At 36.5% G+C, this 17,047-nt stretch overlaps 1 protein-coding gene across 1 annotated transcript in view; it reads left to right on the forward strand.

Moving 5' to 3' along the window:
- Positions 1 to 8,508: 8,508 nt before the first annotated feature.
- The window catches only part of LOC112777178 (uncharacterized), a 43,652-nt gene continuing 35,113 nt past the window's right edge, over positions 8,509 to 17,047 (forward strand). Inside the window, exons 1-10 of the mRNA XM_025821478.2 lie at positions 8,509 to 9,079; positions 9,539 to 9,724; positions 10,023 to 10,112; positions 12,715 to 12,788; positions 12,989 to 13,144; positions 13,322 to 13,442; positions 13,626 to 13,681; positions 16,162 to 16,216; positions 16,326 to 16,382; positions 16,504 to 16,605. Coding sequence (XP_025677263.1) covers positions 8,975 to 9,079; positions 9,539 to 9,724; positions 10,023 to 10,112; positions 12,715 to 12,788; positions 12,989 to 13,144; positions 13,322 to 13,442; positions 13,626 to 13,681; positions 16,162 to 16,216; positions 16,326 to 16,382; positions 16,504 to 16,605 — 1,002 coding nt within the window. The 5' untranslated portion in view covers positions 8,509 to 8,974. The remainder of the gene's footprint in view (positions 9,080 to 9,538; positions 9,725 to 10,022; positions 10,113 to 12,714; positions 12,789 to 12,988; positions 13,145 to 13,321; positions 13,443 to 13,625; positions 13,682 to 16,161; positions 16,217 to 16,325; positions 16,383 to 16,503; positions 16,606 to 17,047) is intronic.

Below are 17,047 nucleotides of genomic sequence, written 5' to 3' on the forward strand. Positions count from 1 at the left end.
GCAAAGAAAAGGAAAATACAAGAGGGAAGAGGAAGAGAAGAAGAGGGGGTAGGAAGGAGAGGACGATGCTGGTTAGGATTCGAGTGAGAGAGAGAGAGAGAGGGAGGCATTGAGAGATGCGATGAACAAAGGGAGGAGCCGTTGCTTTCGTCGCCACCCGTGGAGCTACCAGAAACCTTTGCCAGCTCGCCTTAGTTCTACCCTGTTCACATCGGTTCTGTTCCTATCGGTGAGGATCATCGAAGCTGCTATGATTCCATCCTATTGTTCCTCTTAGATTACAATAAGTATTCTTGTTCCGAAACCCTCACCACTAGTGTTCTATTATAGTTTGTTAAGAATTTTGCAATGTTGATGTCGTAGGGTTGAGTTACTATAATTGCATATTGTGATTGTTGCTGTCGCTGTTACGGGGAGTCATTGAAACTGCTAGTACTGCCACTGTTGTGATTAAAATTGGAAAATTTGTGTTGATTCAATCGCGTAGTTGAGTCACGTCGAGGTAGGGGCTTTTTCTTAAATCCATTTTACTTCAAGAAATTGTTATAAATCAATATCGATGTTAAAAATATATTTTTAGTGATTATGCGAGTCTTATGGATTAAATTGGACTATACTGGATAAATGTGATTGATTAAATGCTCAAATAGATTATGGCTGCTTTGTGAGATTAATTGATGAAGTTGGTTCATTTGTGGTTATGAACTATGATTGATTTTCTGATTGTTTAAAAATGATTGGTTGTTGGAATTCTTGATTATGTTGATTTTTTTTGTGTTGGCGTTGTTGTGGTAGTGGTTTAATGAAAGTTTGATGAAAATTCTGATTTCTTTTGATTAATGATGTGGGACTAGTTGTTAAATGAAATTGTAATAAATTGAGTATCAAGAATTCTGTGTTTTGAAAAATTATTGATGGAGGAATTAGTGAATTGTTGAAATTTATAGAACCCTTGAAAGGTGAAAAAGTTTGAGTTTTAGGGGAGGTTTTGCCATAAATTTTATAAGAGTTTGAGCAAAATTGAATAATGAGAAATTATTGTTATTTGCGTAAAGGCTCTTGTCATGAAGTTCAATTCAATAAATTCTAACTAGAAATTATGTTTTAGAGTATTTTAGCGAATTTAAAGTAATTGTTTAAGAATAAATGATTATGTTTCAATTAAGATTCTGATTAGGGAAGTAAAATTATTTTTGAGTCTTTTTGGTGAAAAGAATTTGGAGATTTTTAAATGGTGTAGAAAAATCTGCACTATGGTAGATTTTTTCCAACTTTGGAGGGCTATAATTTGGCACCCGAAATTTGAAAATTTATGAAATTTATTATGAAATTGGGGATGTCTAGTTTTATACCGTTGAAGAACGGAGTCAAAATGAATTTTATACTAAAAGTTATAATTTTTTGAGAAATTGTGGTTAAAATTGAATTTTGCAGATTCTGCAGCAAGGGTAGTAGAACCAGATTCTGCGCGTAGGCACCTATCCTGCTTACGCATCATTCACGAACCCTTAAAGAACCGAGTCAGGTTTCGCGAGTACGCACAAAGCCTGCATACACACTAATGTGCAGGTTTTTCCAGAAATGCCGATTTTGAACTGTTAAACTTTTTCGGCGAGCTTGTAGCTCTTTGTAACCGCTATATGGATTGATAACCATTTTAAAGACTTTAAATATGTCTGGAGTGGGTATAATGAGTTTTATTGAATCTTTCCCCGATAAAAACTTGTTAAATAAGATATCAATATTTTGAGGATGGTGGTTTGTCCCGCGCCCACCTTGAGTACGGTAGTTTTATCCTGCGCACGGCTTGAGAATAATTAATCTTGTGATAAATATGATTATATAGAATTGTGATTACGGTTGAAATATGAGTATTGTGTTGGAAAGGATGTAGGGAAGGTGGTAGGGTACTCTCCCTCGATTTTATTTTCCCATATTCTCTTATTGATGTGGGAAAGGTAGTAGGACACACTTCCTCGATTTATTCTCCCACATTTTCTCTTGATTGTGTATGTTGGATGTCAAAAAGGTGGTAGGACACTCTCCCTCGATATTTTTTTCCCACATTCTCTCTCTGGTTGCAAGGTGAAAAGACACTCTCCTTCGTTTTATATGACTCGGCCTCACAAGAAAAGGTGGTAGGGCACTCTTTCTCGATGTGTTCTCCCTGGTGATACTTCTAGGAAAAGGTGGTAGGCACACTCCGTCGATGTATTCCTCTTGGGCATGCGTAATAGAGAGACCATGTTCGGGTTAGCTATCAAATGTGTTGGATTTTGGCAATAACCAATACGTGAGCTCACGGCCAGTAGGACATGCATCAAACTACATTTTTTGTATATTGCTTGAGATTATTTGTTTGTTTGTCTATTTGTTGCTACTTATGTAATAGAAATATGCATCATTGTTGTTTGATTACTGGTGTTTGTGATTATTAGTTCGGGTCTATAGTAAAGTGTTGTAGTTTTAAGAGATTGACTGGATGGTAAATTTTGAAAAAAAGTAGGAAGTGAGTAATGTGCCCTATGATAAAAATTAAGAAAAGTAAGCGACAGTAGAATTAAATTAGTTAATTATAAGAAATGAATAGTTTAGAGAATAAATTCATAAGACAAGCAATGATCACTATCATAAAATAAACTTTCTTTTATATATCTTTCTATGACAATTTTGAAGCCCCTCTACTGAGACCTTCTGGTTAGGATCTCACCCCCAATATTTTTCTAGAAACGGACAAGGAAGCCTATAAAGAGTTTGATGAGCATTTGGACATGCCTTACTTTATTTTTCTGACTAAAATTGTATTTAGTTATTGTTTTCCCTCGCTTTTATTATTGTCATAATTTTTTTGTACAAAGGGATAGGATTTATAATTTTGTAATATATATTTGTATATTACTTGTATAACTTATTCTTGTAAATGTAAAAAGTGTTGTGATGATTTGTATGTATGTATGTATGGACGTATAAGAGACAAAAAATATTATCGGTTTTTCAAAGAAAAGTCAAGAAGGATTTCAAGTAAAGGCTTCTACTTATTACAATTATATATACAAGTCCTCATAATATCCTCGTTATCGGAGTAGTGCAGGCGGAAGCGTGACATTCTAGTGATGAAGGTGTTACAATATGAAACCATAAATTGTTCTTTCTACTTGAAAGTTTCAGCGATTAATCTAAAGGTGGAGGAGAAGTGGAGAAAGGAGCTGAAGGTAGATCAATTAGGATGGAGAGTAGATGATCAAAGAGAAAATTCAATTCCTAACCAACGAAAAAGAGAAGCAGAATTTTAACAAACCAACCAGAAACCTACACCCGTAAGCTTAATAAAGAGTTTCTCTTAACTCTCATTTACTGAAATAACCTGCACTTTAAATTACCATAATAGAAAAGATCTAAATCCACAACACACAAAATCAACCATTCCAAACAAACACACACCCATCCTAACTATAACAACCACATACAACCAACAACATACATCACCATATAAACCTAACATATCTATGACAACATCAACCTAAAACTTTACATGTATCCAACAACATGCAATTATACCCATACCCAACACACACTTTCTTAACACACACCTATTATCATCAAATAACCCAATCCATTATGACCAAAATATTAAACCTTGCAATTAATGGTCCTGAAGTAAGAAGTAAGAAGCAATACGGGAGAGGAAGGAAGGTTGAAATTAGGGGAGCTGAAAAATATTCAGATTGGTGATAAGGAGAGAAAAGTTATAAGGAGTAGTAAAAAACAGAAAATAAAACACTTAACAAGGAAGACGGAGACAAGGGGACCATAAGTGATAGTATTGGAACTAAAAGAAGCATAGGATAGAACGGAGAGGAAGTAGATGTAGAAGGAGAATAATTGTTAATGTAGAGCAATGCTGAACGGCCTTTGGGTGCTATCCCACAAGAGACACTCTAAAACCCATGAAGATGCTCACGTGGAACTGCCAGAGTTTGGAAAAATTCCTGGTAGTTCATAACATCAAAGGGATTAAGAGTTCTCATTTCTCCGAGGTGGTGTTTCTATGCGAGACTAAACACCAAACCTCGTTTGTTGAGAGACAAGCAAGGAGTTGTGGCTATCCGGAAACCTTTTGTGTTAATCCAAATGATAATGCAGGAGGATTAGCACTATTTTGGAAGGAAGGAGTGCAGCTGAAAGTCAAGCATAATGCTGAGTTTTCATGCCTTCACTATTGAGGATCCGGAAAAGAAAATCAATTCGAAAGTGATGGGAGTGCACCTTCACAACATTGATAATACTTGTGTGACACAATATGCTGGCTTATAAGAGGTAATTGGACAGATGAATGATTGATATTTGGTTGTAGGAGATTTTAATGCAATTATGGCAGGATATGAGAAGGAAGGAGGTTGAGAGAAGTTAGTCCAATCGATGCAAAATTTTTATGATTTTGTCAATAGAGGAAGGCTGGTGGATGTGGGATTGGCTTTGGTGCCAAAACCCATGGACTTTCATAAAGAGGCAAATGTGCCATTCTTTTCTCGAACAGAAATGCGTTGTATAGAAAAGATTCACTTCCCCAAAATCCTTGGATGTCAGGGCTGATTTTGTCCGAGAGTTGATGAAAGTTGCCTTCAACACGTGTAGCAACACATATTTTGGAACTTAATTTCATACTTGTTAGTGCTTTATGAATCATGAGTTATGAAGTGGACAGAATGTGAAATTGATTTCATCTTTTTTTGTTTTTTATTGGAGTATGTCTTGTACATTACAGGGAAATATCAATGGAGTCCAAATGGACTTGATTATATATTTGTGTTGCAAGCTCTTCGAATCACACATAGTTTAGACTTTTAATGAAAATAGTGGGATGTATATGGGCTACTAAGTTCCCACCTCTGTAGACATGTGAGATGTGGTAATTTCTAAACTTAAGTAACACAGCTTTGGTATTTGAAAATAGCATTTCAAAACTATCACCGTGAACTTCAAAATTTAGAAAAGCCGGTACAATCTTTATGTTATCTGTTTCTAATACCATATCGAGAAAATACTTTTGCCTTGCAAATTGCGGCCCCAAATATGTTGATCTTTGGACACAACTCCCAGACTTTTTCATGCAAATTGTTCTAGAAACTGGACATCATACCTATCGGGCAATGGAATGAAGCTCTGATATTATGCCAGCCATTTCTTATATAATAATTGATTAACGTTGTCGCAACACAACTACTGACACAAACTTTGGAGAAGTACTTTTTTAGCATTACTACAACCAAGTATCATACTACATAATTCCACATTTGTTCTCGGATCAGACTAAATACAAATAATAAGTATATCATTAGTAACCATAACTTTCCACGACATAGGCACACCCCTTATAATTGTGCATAGTTGAGCCCATATGGGTCTAGTTCTTGCACTTAAGTGAATTCAACTTAAGAAATATACCACATCGATCAGTAAGATCTGCTTACTTTTCAATAAGGTGTTGCACCAAAAATTCCCACTAAGGCATGAATCCTAGAAACGTGATTGGAAGATCCACTCTACGTTTCCTCTTCTGCCCAATGCTGCCAACCTGCTAGTCTCCGGTAAAATACATTCATGTTACTAAATATTCTAATCCCAAATAGAGGCAACGAAAGGTGAAAATATATCAAGAGCATAGACCAACTAAATAACCAACTACATCATATATGCAAGGATCTTACTTGGAAATTTGCCTGGCAACACTCGGGATTAGAGAGTAGTTCCGAAAATGCCTTGCTCGAAGAGGGTTTATTTGGGCAGCAAGACCGATGATGACCAAGTACACCACAAGAACTACATTTTCTCTTCTTTGGTCCTTTGTTGCCAGGACAATCATTATCTCTCCCAGTGCCTTTTGTGCACACAGGGGCCGGATCTTTAGCCCCACAACGAGCCCGATTGATGCCTTCATTATTCGACTCTTGACCGACAAACATGCCATTCTTGACCTCTAGCATAATTGTATCCCATGCCATATTTTTAGTGAAAAGTTTTATTGTAGTCTTCATCCATAAGATATGCCACCTTTGCTAAATGCTTACATTGGTCTACAAAGGTACCAACCATGCTGCGATATTAAGAAGCATCATCGCATGTATCATTCACTTGTTTATCTTTAAAAAGATTTTTCTTTACCCATTTGCACCACCTCCTCAGGACAAGACTCTGCTGTAAGGAAATATCCATACCAACCAAAATCATAATTATATGTATGCATGGGAGCCCATATGACTCCATCCTCTGGTAGCTACATCCGAAAGTCCCTTCGCTTGGCATATGTAACACTTGACAAGTGGCCTCCGGCCTACGATACTTCTATATGACATAGCAACAACTCGTGTCACAATCTTGTCGCTCTACAATTTAAAATTTTATGGCCTGCTTAAGAGACTCCCGAAATCCATAGAAAATGTCACGGGTATATACAGTTGCCGTCGATATCTCAAGCTTTGGGAACTGTGTTTGAAGCACAAAGGTTCCATAACAAGACTAAAAGTCAAGTTCCTCTTCCTTGTGTCTAAGAAAATCAATACATCATTGAAAATTGGTAAGAAATCCAATATTCTGTATATACTCTTAACAAAGCACCCAACTTAGCATGCAATGACTCGCATAGAGAGGTTAACCTTATGCCTGCGAAAAATTTGCCCCATATGTATGCCGTGACTCAAGACAACTTCTTTCAGTAGAGATCCATTACCCATTCCACCTCTCGTACACCACACTCATCAACCATTGCCTTTCACTGCATTTCTAATTGATTGACTTCGACATCAGCCAGCATGAATTGCTTGAGTAGTTGAGTGAACCGCGGCTGAGATATGTGCCATGGCATTCCTAAGTAGATGCCATGCGCAATGTCCGTGATGCGCATTTGGAAACACGTGCATGATAGCGATCTGCATAGAAGGGTCTCCATCTGTTATAACTACCTTAAGACCTTTTCCCTCGTGCATTCAAGGAACCTGTTCAATCTTTGCCATTAAAATTGAATGCTTATCTTTTAATGGTGAAGATTGAAATACAATTTAAAACATCAGAAGATCCAGATCCTTTAGCATCTTCCTAACATATAAAAAGCATAATTTCTTAAAGAAGAGACAATACTATCTTCTCTTTAAGAATTTGGCTTTGATCCACTAATACAAAACATGAGTGTTATCTCTTGTATGTATCATGGAGTATATCACCAAGAATTTTTTTTTCAAACATTAATAAAAAATAAAAAATAAAAGATAAATTAATTTAAATTTTGATACCAGAGCATAATCGCAGATGTAAGAGAGAGATGGACAGATCCCCAGAGATTCTCAAAGGCCTTTATCGAGAATCCACTCCATGCATTCGCGTTTGTGCCGCTCAAGATGTATTTCGCCACCACTGTGAACCACCACGACCCGTTTAGTGCCACCGCCGCCCTGACCATCCCCCACCCCAGCCACGGCAAATAACAGCTTCTCATGTGCTTCATTGTATACCTAAGGCTTTGTACCATCCTCGATTTCAAGCTTCCAATGATCCCCCAAAGTTAGATTTTTTCATAGGAACCTCAAAGTACGGATCCTATATTAGATTTTTATGCAAAAAATGATATGTAAAATATCACAAAACTTAAACCCATGTTTTGATATGGTGAAATAGCATAAGCGGGAGGTAGGAGAACCTGGAAGGAATGACGAACATTACATGATGGATTCACATGTGGTCCAGCTCAACTTTGTTTTGAAGTGGATGGTACGTTTTGTGGAGGTGAAATCTGATGAGACTTAAGAGTAAAGAGGAGAGACGAAATGAATTTGAAATGGTGGAGATATCTTGTCGTAGAATAGCCTCTTCTTCTGTTACAAGTAGCAAATCTCTCTCATAGAAGATGATCTTTGCGATGATGAAGATTCGTGAAGCTTAGTTTTCTTTTCTTTTGTTGCGTTTTAATGTTCAGTCACCTAATAGGGATGACAATACCACCCGAACCCGCGGATACCCACCCCTCCCCTACCCACACCGGGGTGGGTAATTACCTGCCCCGGTTTTTAGCAGGGCGGGTTCTTGGGAGGGGCGGAGCAAGGTCGGGTTTAGGTAATACCAGCCCCTACCCGCCCCGCTATATATATAAAATATATAATTTTAATATATAATATGTATAATATATGTAAAATAATTAGTAAATGATTAATAATATTGTATCATATTTAAATTTTTACTTTAATTTATATTATGTATGTGATGATGGTTATATAAATTTTAAAATTTAATTTTATTTATTGAATTTTAATAATTATAGGGGCGGGTAGGGGCGGGTAAGGGCGGGGCGGGTACCTGCAGGGACGGGTTAGGGTTCAACGTTTTACTACCGACGGGTAGAAGTGGGGCGGATTTTATGCGAGTTGTTGTACGACGAGGCGGGGTCGGGTAGAGCAAAAATCCGCCCCTATCCACCTCGTTGCCACCCCTAGAAAAGAGAGAAAATTTAATTTTAAAAATGGATTTGTGCAGAAAAATTTCTATTTTGGCGCACCGGAAGAAACACTGTTCTTTGACTGCCACGCGGTGGGCTAAATTGGAGAGAACACTCTTCTTTGCCTTGTATACCAAACTGCATAACTCGGTACATATATACTGAGTTTATATTATTTCTGTAGTGAGAATTTTTTTTTTGTGCCGTGGGCAATTGCTGCCATCGGTGACATCATACATAAATAGGGGCTGGCTTATACCGACGGCCCATTTCCAAGCCCAAAGGCCCATCCTCCCCCATGACGGAGCACGTGCGACTCACACCGGATCTATGACCGTGTCTGTCTGAGTCTGAGCCTCTCAGGCTCAAGATCTACGAGAGCTGCCGCTTCCTCTCATCCCTCTCCCTCTTTGTCTCTCTCTGTTGAGCTTCACAGTTTAACGATCACCGTTTCCGACTCCTCACACTTTTGCGGAAGCGAGAGCTTCCGAGATGGCTTTCATGGCGGTCTTGGAATCCGACCTTCGCGCCCTCTCCGCTGAAGCCCGCCGTCGCTATCCGGCTGTTAAAGACGGCGCCGAGCACGCAATTCTCAAGGTCACTCTTCCATGCTCTATATTTTTCAATCTAATGCTCATTTGCATTCTGAATTGCATTTTTTCTGCAACGTGCGAGATTCTGCCGCATTTTTTCCCGCTTTTAAATTTTCTTGTTCAAGTTGGAAGGTTTTGTACCAGTGCTTGTGGTGATTGTAGGAAGTAGAAGTGTTGTGAGTTTCGATTTCCACTTCCTGGCTTGAAGATCGTTGCGATTGTGCTAATGCAGTTTGATTGGGTTGATAATCGAAGTTTGTGCCTTAATTTAGAGTATTTATCAGAAAATTAGGAATGCATGATTTTCTTTTAGAGAAATTTGGAATGATGTTTCAGATTCTTTCGGAACACACTTTGTTTCTTCTGTTAGGTGTTGAAGTGTGATGCCAGGTAGCTGCTATTTGATGCCGGCTAGAATGATGGCAGTTATAAAATGTTTACATTTTCTTGTTATTACTTGCAGCTTCGTTCATTGTCAAGTCCTAGTGAGATTGCGCATAATGAGGACATATTACGGATATTTTTGATGGCGTGTGAAGTCCGAACAGTGAAGCTTAGTGTTATTGGACTTTCTTGTCTGCAGAAACTGATATCTCATGATGCTGTTTTGCCATCAGCTCTGAGAGAGATTTTAGCTACACTGAAAAATGTAAGTTCTCATAACTAGTTTTATCATATAATGGTAGAAGACTTCACTGGGATATTAATTTTTGCTTTGCCATTTGGCCATATTGGTTGTGCCATAATGTTTATTTTGTGGCCTAGCTTTATATTTGATTATAGAGACTTCTGCATCTTATTACTTTGAAATGAATGGAATGAAATAATTTGGGTCTGTGCAAGAGCTGAGCATGATGGTTCTGTTACATTCTAGTGATAAGGCTAAATAAAGCATTGATAACTTGCTAATCTTTCTCTTTATTTCCTTTGTTACCTGGCTCCTGCAGCATGCTGAGATGGCAGATGAGGGCGTTCAGCTCAAGACCCTTCAAACAATATCAATAATATTTCAGTCACGTTTACATCCTGAGAATGAGGTAAGCTTAAGCCACATCAACTATAAGTGTTTACCATTTATTAACTATATTATAGCTGGAAGTTGGCTGGTACGATGACTGTACCCTCAAATTTAATGTACCGATCTAGATTGATAATACTAATGGTACTAATAGATCTAGATAATGACCATGATGCGAAATGGACTGTGTCATACTGTTGACACATTCAGAGAGGAAGGATGATTTCCTTACTATAGGGATTGAACCTTATGCATGTTAGTAAGAAAATGATGTTATGGATCAGTATAAGGTGTTTAGTTGTGTTACATTAGATAATTGAATAGGACAATATTTACTATCTATTACCCTAAAATTAGTATTACATATTTAAATTGTAATGCTAATATAAAACTTTTATCATCAACAACAACAAATTGGTACATTATTAAGTAATTAAGATGTTAAGATATTCAACTATAAGTAGAAATTTTTGGCTTTTAGCAGATATTTAGTAATACATGTCAGCATATGGCTCCCTTTTTGTGGAGTGTTGTACCATTATAGTAGGATAAGATTAGGTGTTTGGCTCTATTCTATATATTGCACATGATCCTTTTAGAGAAATTTCCCTCTTTGATATGTTGCAAGGTGGGAAAGCTCTACTTCATTGATTTTGTTTATTTATTCCTTGTTATTTTTTTATTTTGTAAAGAAATTCTGTTGATTTCTTATGTTATGTCATACTTCTCTTCATCTAAATAAAGTTCTTTTACAAAATACAAATTTAAACCCATACATAAATATAAAATCAGAAATATATTTGAACAACCACAATGACCAAGCTTTATTGTTATTTCACTTACCTGGGGTTGAGTACATGGATTAATTATGCTATATTGTGCTAGAAAACTGCATATATATATATATATAGCATATGCGATGTGCTAAATTGTTTTTGGCATTGATTACAGAGAAGTGGAGAATTAGACATCCTCCCAACTAAAAGTAAAACTGTTATGTACCAAACTAATTAGAAATTAGGGACCTAACTGAAATTGAGTGAACTATGGGCTAGGGTGGGTTTTGTAACTATCCTGCCACCTGGCACAGTTAGTGAGGGAAGCATGAGGGAGGGTCAGGAAGCGAGTGTAATTGCTAACTGAATTGGGTAAGGGAGTAGAAGAGGGGTATTAGTAGTAACAGTGGGGGGATAGGAGGTAGGAATTAGAGTGAGAGAATAGAACAGGGCCAGGAGGGAGGCTGGCTTCCAAACCTCAGCCATCACTATCGTACTGTTCCTTGTGAGTTTCTGCATTTTCCTATTTAATAATACTACAGTAGGAGTGTAATCATCTTGATTCATTTCCTTTTCCTTCTATACTGTTTCTGTTTGTGGGAATTTCCTTTTCTCCGGTACCAGTTGTTACAGTATGAAAGTAGCATAACCACTAGAAATAAATTTCCATGGGGTAGAGTGAGTAGCACGTGAAGCAAGATTTGCATCCCATCCATTTCTGTTCAAGCCATACTTGCTTTTAATAACCTTATGCCAAAGAGAATGTGGTTCTAAGGGAAAGCACCATAGCCATTTTGTTGCGAAACTAATGTTTTTTGATATCAGATTACCAAGACTCAATCCTCCTTGTTTTTGGCTAGACAACAAGTCTCCCGACTCACCAAATGATCCCGTGTTGAGTCGAAATAACCAGACCAAAGGAAATCCCTCATTATTTTCTCAATGGTTTTACCCACAGCCCACTCCCTTTGGTATGTGAAACAAAGATAGGAAATAAAGAGGGATACTTGATAAGCGAGGCTGAATAAGAGTGATCCTTTCTCCTGGAGAAAAGAATTGCTCCTTTCCAAACTTGAAAACGCTTGGAAATCTTCTTCCCAACAAGATCTCGAAAAAGGTTGAAGTGGGATTTTGTTAGGGACTTGGGTATTATGGGGTGCTCAAAGTCCCACATCGGGTAGTATGGGATGCTTAATGTTGTATATAAGGAAAGTGGTTTTTCCCCCTTATCAGCTAGCTTTTATATGTGGTTTCCCACTTTCCTTAGATAAGTAACAATGGTATCAGAGCCTTGGTTGTCGGCACCATGGAAAGGGCTACCTATTTGCTGGATTAAGGTGAATACTGAATACTGATAGCCGGTAGCAAAGTGGCTGCCGCTGGGTTAGTGTCGATAGAGTGAAGCCGCCGTGGATGTCGTCTCTCCAGGGGCGGTGTATTGTTAGGGATTTGGGTATTATGGGGTGCTTAAAGTCCGACATCGGGTAGTATGGGATGCTTGATGTTGTATATAAGGAGAGTGGTTCTTCCCCCTTATTTAGCTAGCTTTTAAGGTGTGGTTTCCCACTTTCCTTACATACTTAACAGATTCCCACCTAAAGGAACACCTAGATAAACCGGGGCCATTCCATATTATGACATTCAGCTAGAGATACTATGTCTAAGAGATCAGTTGGGTCAATATTAATCTCTGCTAAACCTTTTTAGAGAGAATAAAATAGAAATTACCTTTATTTAAATGATTGAAAACATATTTTTAAAGCCTTCGATTATTGGTATTGTTATTGTTTGGGAACAAATTTGTAAACTAAGCTATTAAATATATTATACTTAAATTATTTTCAGGATACCATGTCCCAAGCTCTTGGTATCTGTCTCAGGCTTCTTGAAAACACTCGATCTTCAGATAGTGTGCGAAAGTAAGTACAAACTACTTTTCTTATCATTTTTGTCATGAATCGTTTCTCTCAAAAGCTTAAATTGTTGGAGAGAGCACATAAGTGCTTTGGTATCTAATAATGCTGAAAATTCAGGAAGTTTTTCTCCCTGACTACTTTTTGTCCATATTAATATATTTTTTTATCAGTCCCTCATGAGTGCTTATGTTATATTTTCGCAGTACTGCGGCAGCTACCTTTAGGCAAGCGGTGGCCTTGATTTTTGATCGAGTAGTTTTGGCAGAGTCGCTTCCTGCTGGCAAATTTGGTTTTGGAGGTCAGCTATCTAGGACAAGTTCAGTTACCGGTGATGTTAACCGTGGCATCAATCTATCCGAGTATGTTGCACCCTGTGCTAATATAATTCCAGACCATTGTTTTAATTTTCCCAGATGAATATGGGTGTGCAAGTGCAACTTTGATTTGAGACTTGGTTGTTGGTTTGTCTCAAGTTGATTACTTTACTCTCAAGATTTGAACTTATACTGTTATACCATGTTCACTACACTGTGCAGCTCATTAGACTGTGAATCAATATCTGGAGGGCCGCCATCAATGAGGGGGACTTTAACTGAAACTGGAAGACTTGGTCTGCGCTTGCTAGAAGACCTGACGTCTCTTGCCGCAGGTGGATCTGTATGTGCTTATAGAACCTCTGTTTTCTCTGTAATAATAGATCCACCTTCTAGAAATTTTATTTTATGACAATCTAGGAATCCTTTTAGATTATAGTTTTTATATATGTAATGCATTTTTATCCTAATTTTAATTGATGACATTTTTTTACTAAATGAAATCAATCTCTCTTCTGTTTATCAGGCAGCGTGGTTACGCGTTAACATTCTTCCAAGGACATTTGCACTTGATATTATAGAGTACGAAGTCTTTTGCAACTTCTGTTTTATGTGGTTTAACTTCTTCTTTGCAATGAGATATTGATTGAGATACCTGGATTTGGCTATCTTTTCATTCACTCTCTTAAATTTAAGTGAACATTGATCAATTTTTAAAATTTTTTTACATAAGGAAAATGTTGGAAGATAACTGATTACTAATTTGGCGCATCTTTATTTATTCTATTTTATCTTTCTTGTATATTGTGATACAATTGAAGTGCTCGTGTTTTCAAGTCAGTAAAGCAAAAGCTGGAAACAAGATAATAACTTGTAACATGAAAATAATTAGTTGTAGCACATAAGTTCATCCTGTAATTTATAAATATTTTATTTTCCTCATTGATCTAATCATTCTTTTTAATTAATTCTGATTTTATTCATATGTTGTGCTTGTATGGAGTATAGGTTGGTTGATAATGCACCAACTTTGGAAATTTAGGATGAATGAATAAATTGAGAATAAACAGATGGCAATGGTTAAATAATTCTTTTTTGGTAGCAAAAGAAACCTCATTACAACATAATTTACAAAAGAAAATAATTCATACATAAGATATAGCTACAGTATAAAAAGCTTAGCTAGGTAACGTTGCATGCCAATCCCTTTGAACAGCTAAAGGAATCCTTTAAGTAGACCATGTTCTGAGCACCAAGGGAAGCCAGAAATTACTGCTATATTAAATGAATTCAATAGTCGAAAAGGAATCATTAAAGATCCTGGCATTCCTTTTGAACCATATCCGGCAGACCTACAAAAACCATGGAGTGGCATAGAATCTTTGCATTTTTATATGAGCCAAAACCTCTGAATTTAGTGAGAAGAAACTGATTTAGGTCCATAGGGCAAACCCATGATTCTATCAAGATACCAAAATCCTAATCCACAGAGATCCTGTGTACTATGAGAAAAAAAGCCCCTAATTTGGAATCCAAACCACCCATTGTTAGGGGACAGAACATGGGGTCTAATCCAATTAAGAATTGCAATCCAAACAAAACCTTAATGAATGGAGGGAAATTTAGCTTCCAAATAAGTTTGTCCAACGTAAAATTTTCAATGATAGGCAAGGTTAAGAATTGAAAAAGAAGATTTACTATTAAAATACTAAAGGAGTCATGAGTCTGAATCTTAGTGTTTAGGTCATTGCATAGTTGAAGATGATTAAGTAAAGTAAGAACTCTAGCTCATTAGCCACTTTATCATTCAAATTTTGAACAAATTGAAAGTGAAAAACTTCAAATGTCATCCAGAGATAATAAGTGACACAGAGTTGTATGTAAGATAGGTGAGTGAGGCATTACCAACCCAAATATTTTCTGAAAATTTATTGTGAGAACCATCACTCATAGGGAAGGGGAGAGAAGAGGAGGTAACAGGTGAGTTGAATTTTACAGAAAAGCACGTTTATTAAAATAGAAGAAAAGAGCACAAAAGAAGTGTGAGGCATTTTTAGTCAGAAATACGAAATTTAACAACTAAATCTTTATGTGGATAAATCATGCAATAAAGCATCACAATCCATATGAGAGTTAGATAAAGAAACACCATTGATCAGATCATGAGCAAGCAAAGGCATGACGAATAAGTAATTTTTCCCTAAATAAGGTCAACAATTGAAAAACAGAAAAAAAAATCACTGCATATTATAGCATTTCTTGCAAAATAAAGATACCAGAACATGGCATGAAATGATAAAAGGTAAAAGCCAGTAAGCTACCTTTGCCTCCTTACAAGAGCTTAAAACCCTCAATTTAGTGGTTTCTTTTTCCCGCGTTTGGGGGGGGGGGGGGGGGGATGTAAATTTATAGCATGTGTAATTTGTTTTATAAATTGACAAATCTCGAGATTAGGTGAGTGAAATGCTTTTATTGGCACAAATTGAGTGCACACTTGCGAATCTCATTATAGGCAGAAAGTTGATTAGCTTCACTTTTTTCTCTTTCTGAATCAAAATTACCCTAAGTATCAAATATTATATATTATACAAACAATTCACAATGAAAAGCACTACTTTTAAAATTTTTTCCTTCGTAAAATCGAAACAAAGCACTACTTTTAAGTTAAACTACTTTAAGTTAATACGCTAATGTATCGGTTGAATATTTATTGTTTTTCCATTTTTATATATGCCTCATGACTCTTCATTTCTCATGGAATTTCTTTGCTTATAACGCTAACGTCTATGATGAAATTGGTGCTGCTTGAATTCATTACTCATTAGTTTCTGACTTTTCAAAATCTGATAATGTCTTTTTTAGTTAGATATACATCCGCTTGTTTCCACATACATTATTTATTGAGCTATTGAGAATTTGACTTACATATTCTATAAACTAGGTTATCCCTGTTCTTTAGAACTGTCTTGCTTGGATTGTTGAATTCCGTTTATTCAATACAAAAATGCCGAGTCTGCATTGTGAATAAATATTCATTATGACACTTATGTCATGTTTTCCAGGTTCATATTGTCCAATTATGTTGCTGTTTTCAGAATCTTACTACCCTATGAGCAGGTGTCCATGTTTAATTGCAATTCTTAACGTTCTTTCAGGTCTTTAATGTAATCATATTAAACAAATTTTTCATTCTTTTATGTCTATATTTCTTCTGAAATTTTCTCAGGCTTTAAGAAGGCAGATATGTTCACTCCTGATGACTTCCCTTCGTACCAATGCAGAGGTAATTTATGCTTTTAAACAAGATGACTATGTTTCACTATTAACATTCTTTATTACATAGAGTTTATACTTTACATACAATATAGGGTTTGCTTTGTCATAATTCCTTAATTTGTTGACAGCTGGAAGGAGAAGCCGGTGAACCTATTTTTCGCCGTTTGGTCTTGCGTTCAGTTGCTCATATTATTAGGCTTTATAGTTCTTCCCTCATCACTGAATGTGAGGTAAGTTTTCTTTTCCTTTTTCCATGTAACCATTCTTTAATGTCAAGTAAACTTCTGGAACAGTCACTACAGCCTTCTACGATGTTAAGATGATAAACTGAACTTAGGATAACATTAATTACTTAGAGGTGAAGGAGAACTAAAAAAAATTGTAACTTGACAATCTTGTTTTTAATGGGTTCCGTTTACGATGTTAAGATTTTAAACTGAATTTAGGATAACATTTGTTACTTAGAGGTGAAGGAGAAGTAAAAAAACATTTTTGTAACTTGACAATCTTGTTTTTAATGGGTTCCTTATCGTCCTTACTTTTTGTAATTTCTTCTCTTTACCTCAATAAAATTCTTTCTTGTTTCTTACTTGAAATTTTTTAAGGTGAAGAAGGGAAAAGAGAAGAGGGGGTGCAGGGTTCATAAAATGGGTTTAAATGAGGATGAGAACT

Source organism: Arachis hypogaea, chromosome 19, assembly GCF_003086295.3.
Source record: "Arachis hypogaea cultivar Tifrunner chromosome 19, arahy.Tifrunner.gnm2.J5K5, whole genome shotgun sequence".
Classification (NCBI taxonomy): domain Eukaryota; kingdom Viridiplantae; phylum Streptophyta; class Magnoliopsida; order Fabales; family Fabaceae; genus Arachis; species Arachis hypogaea.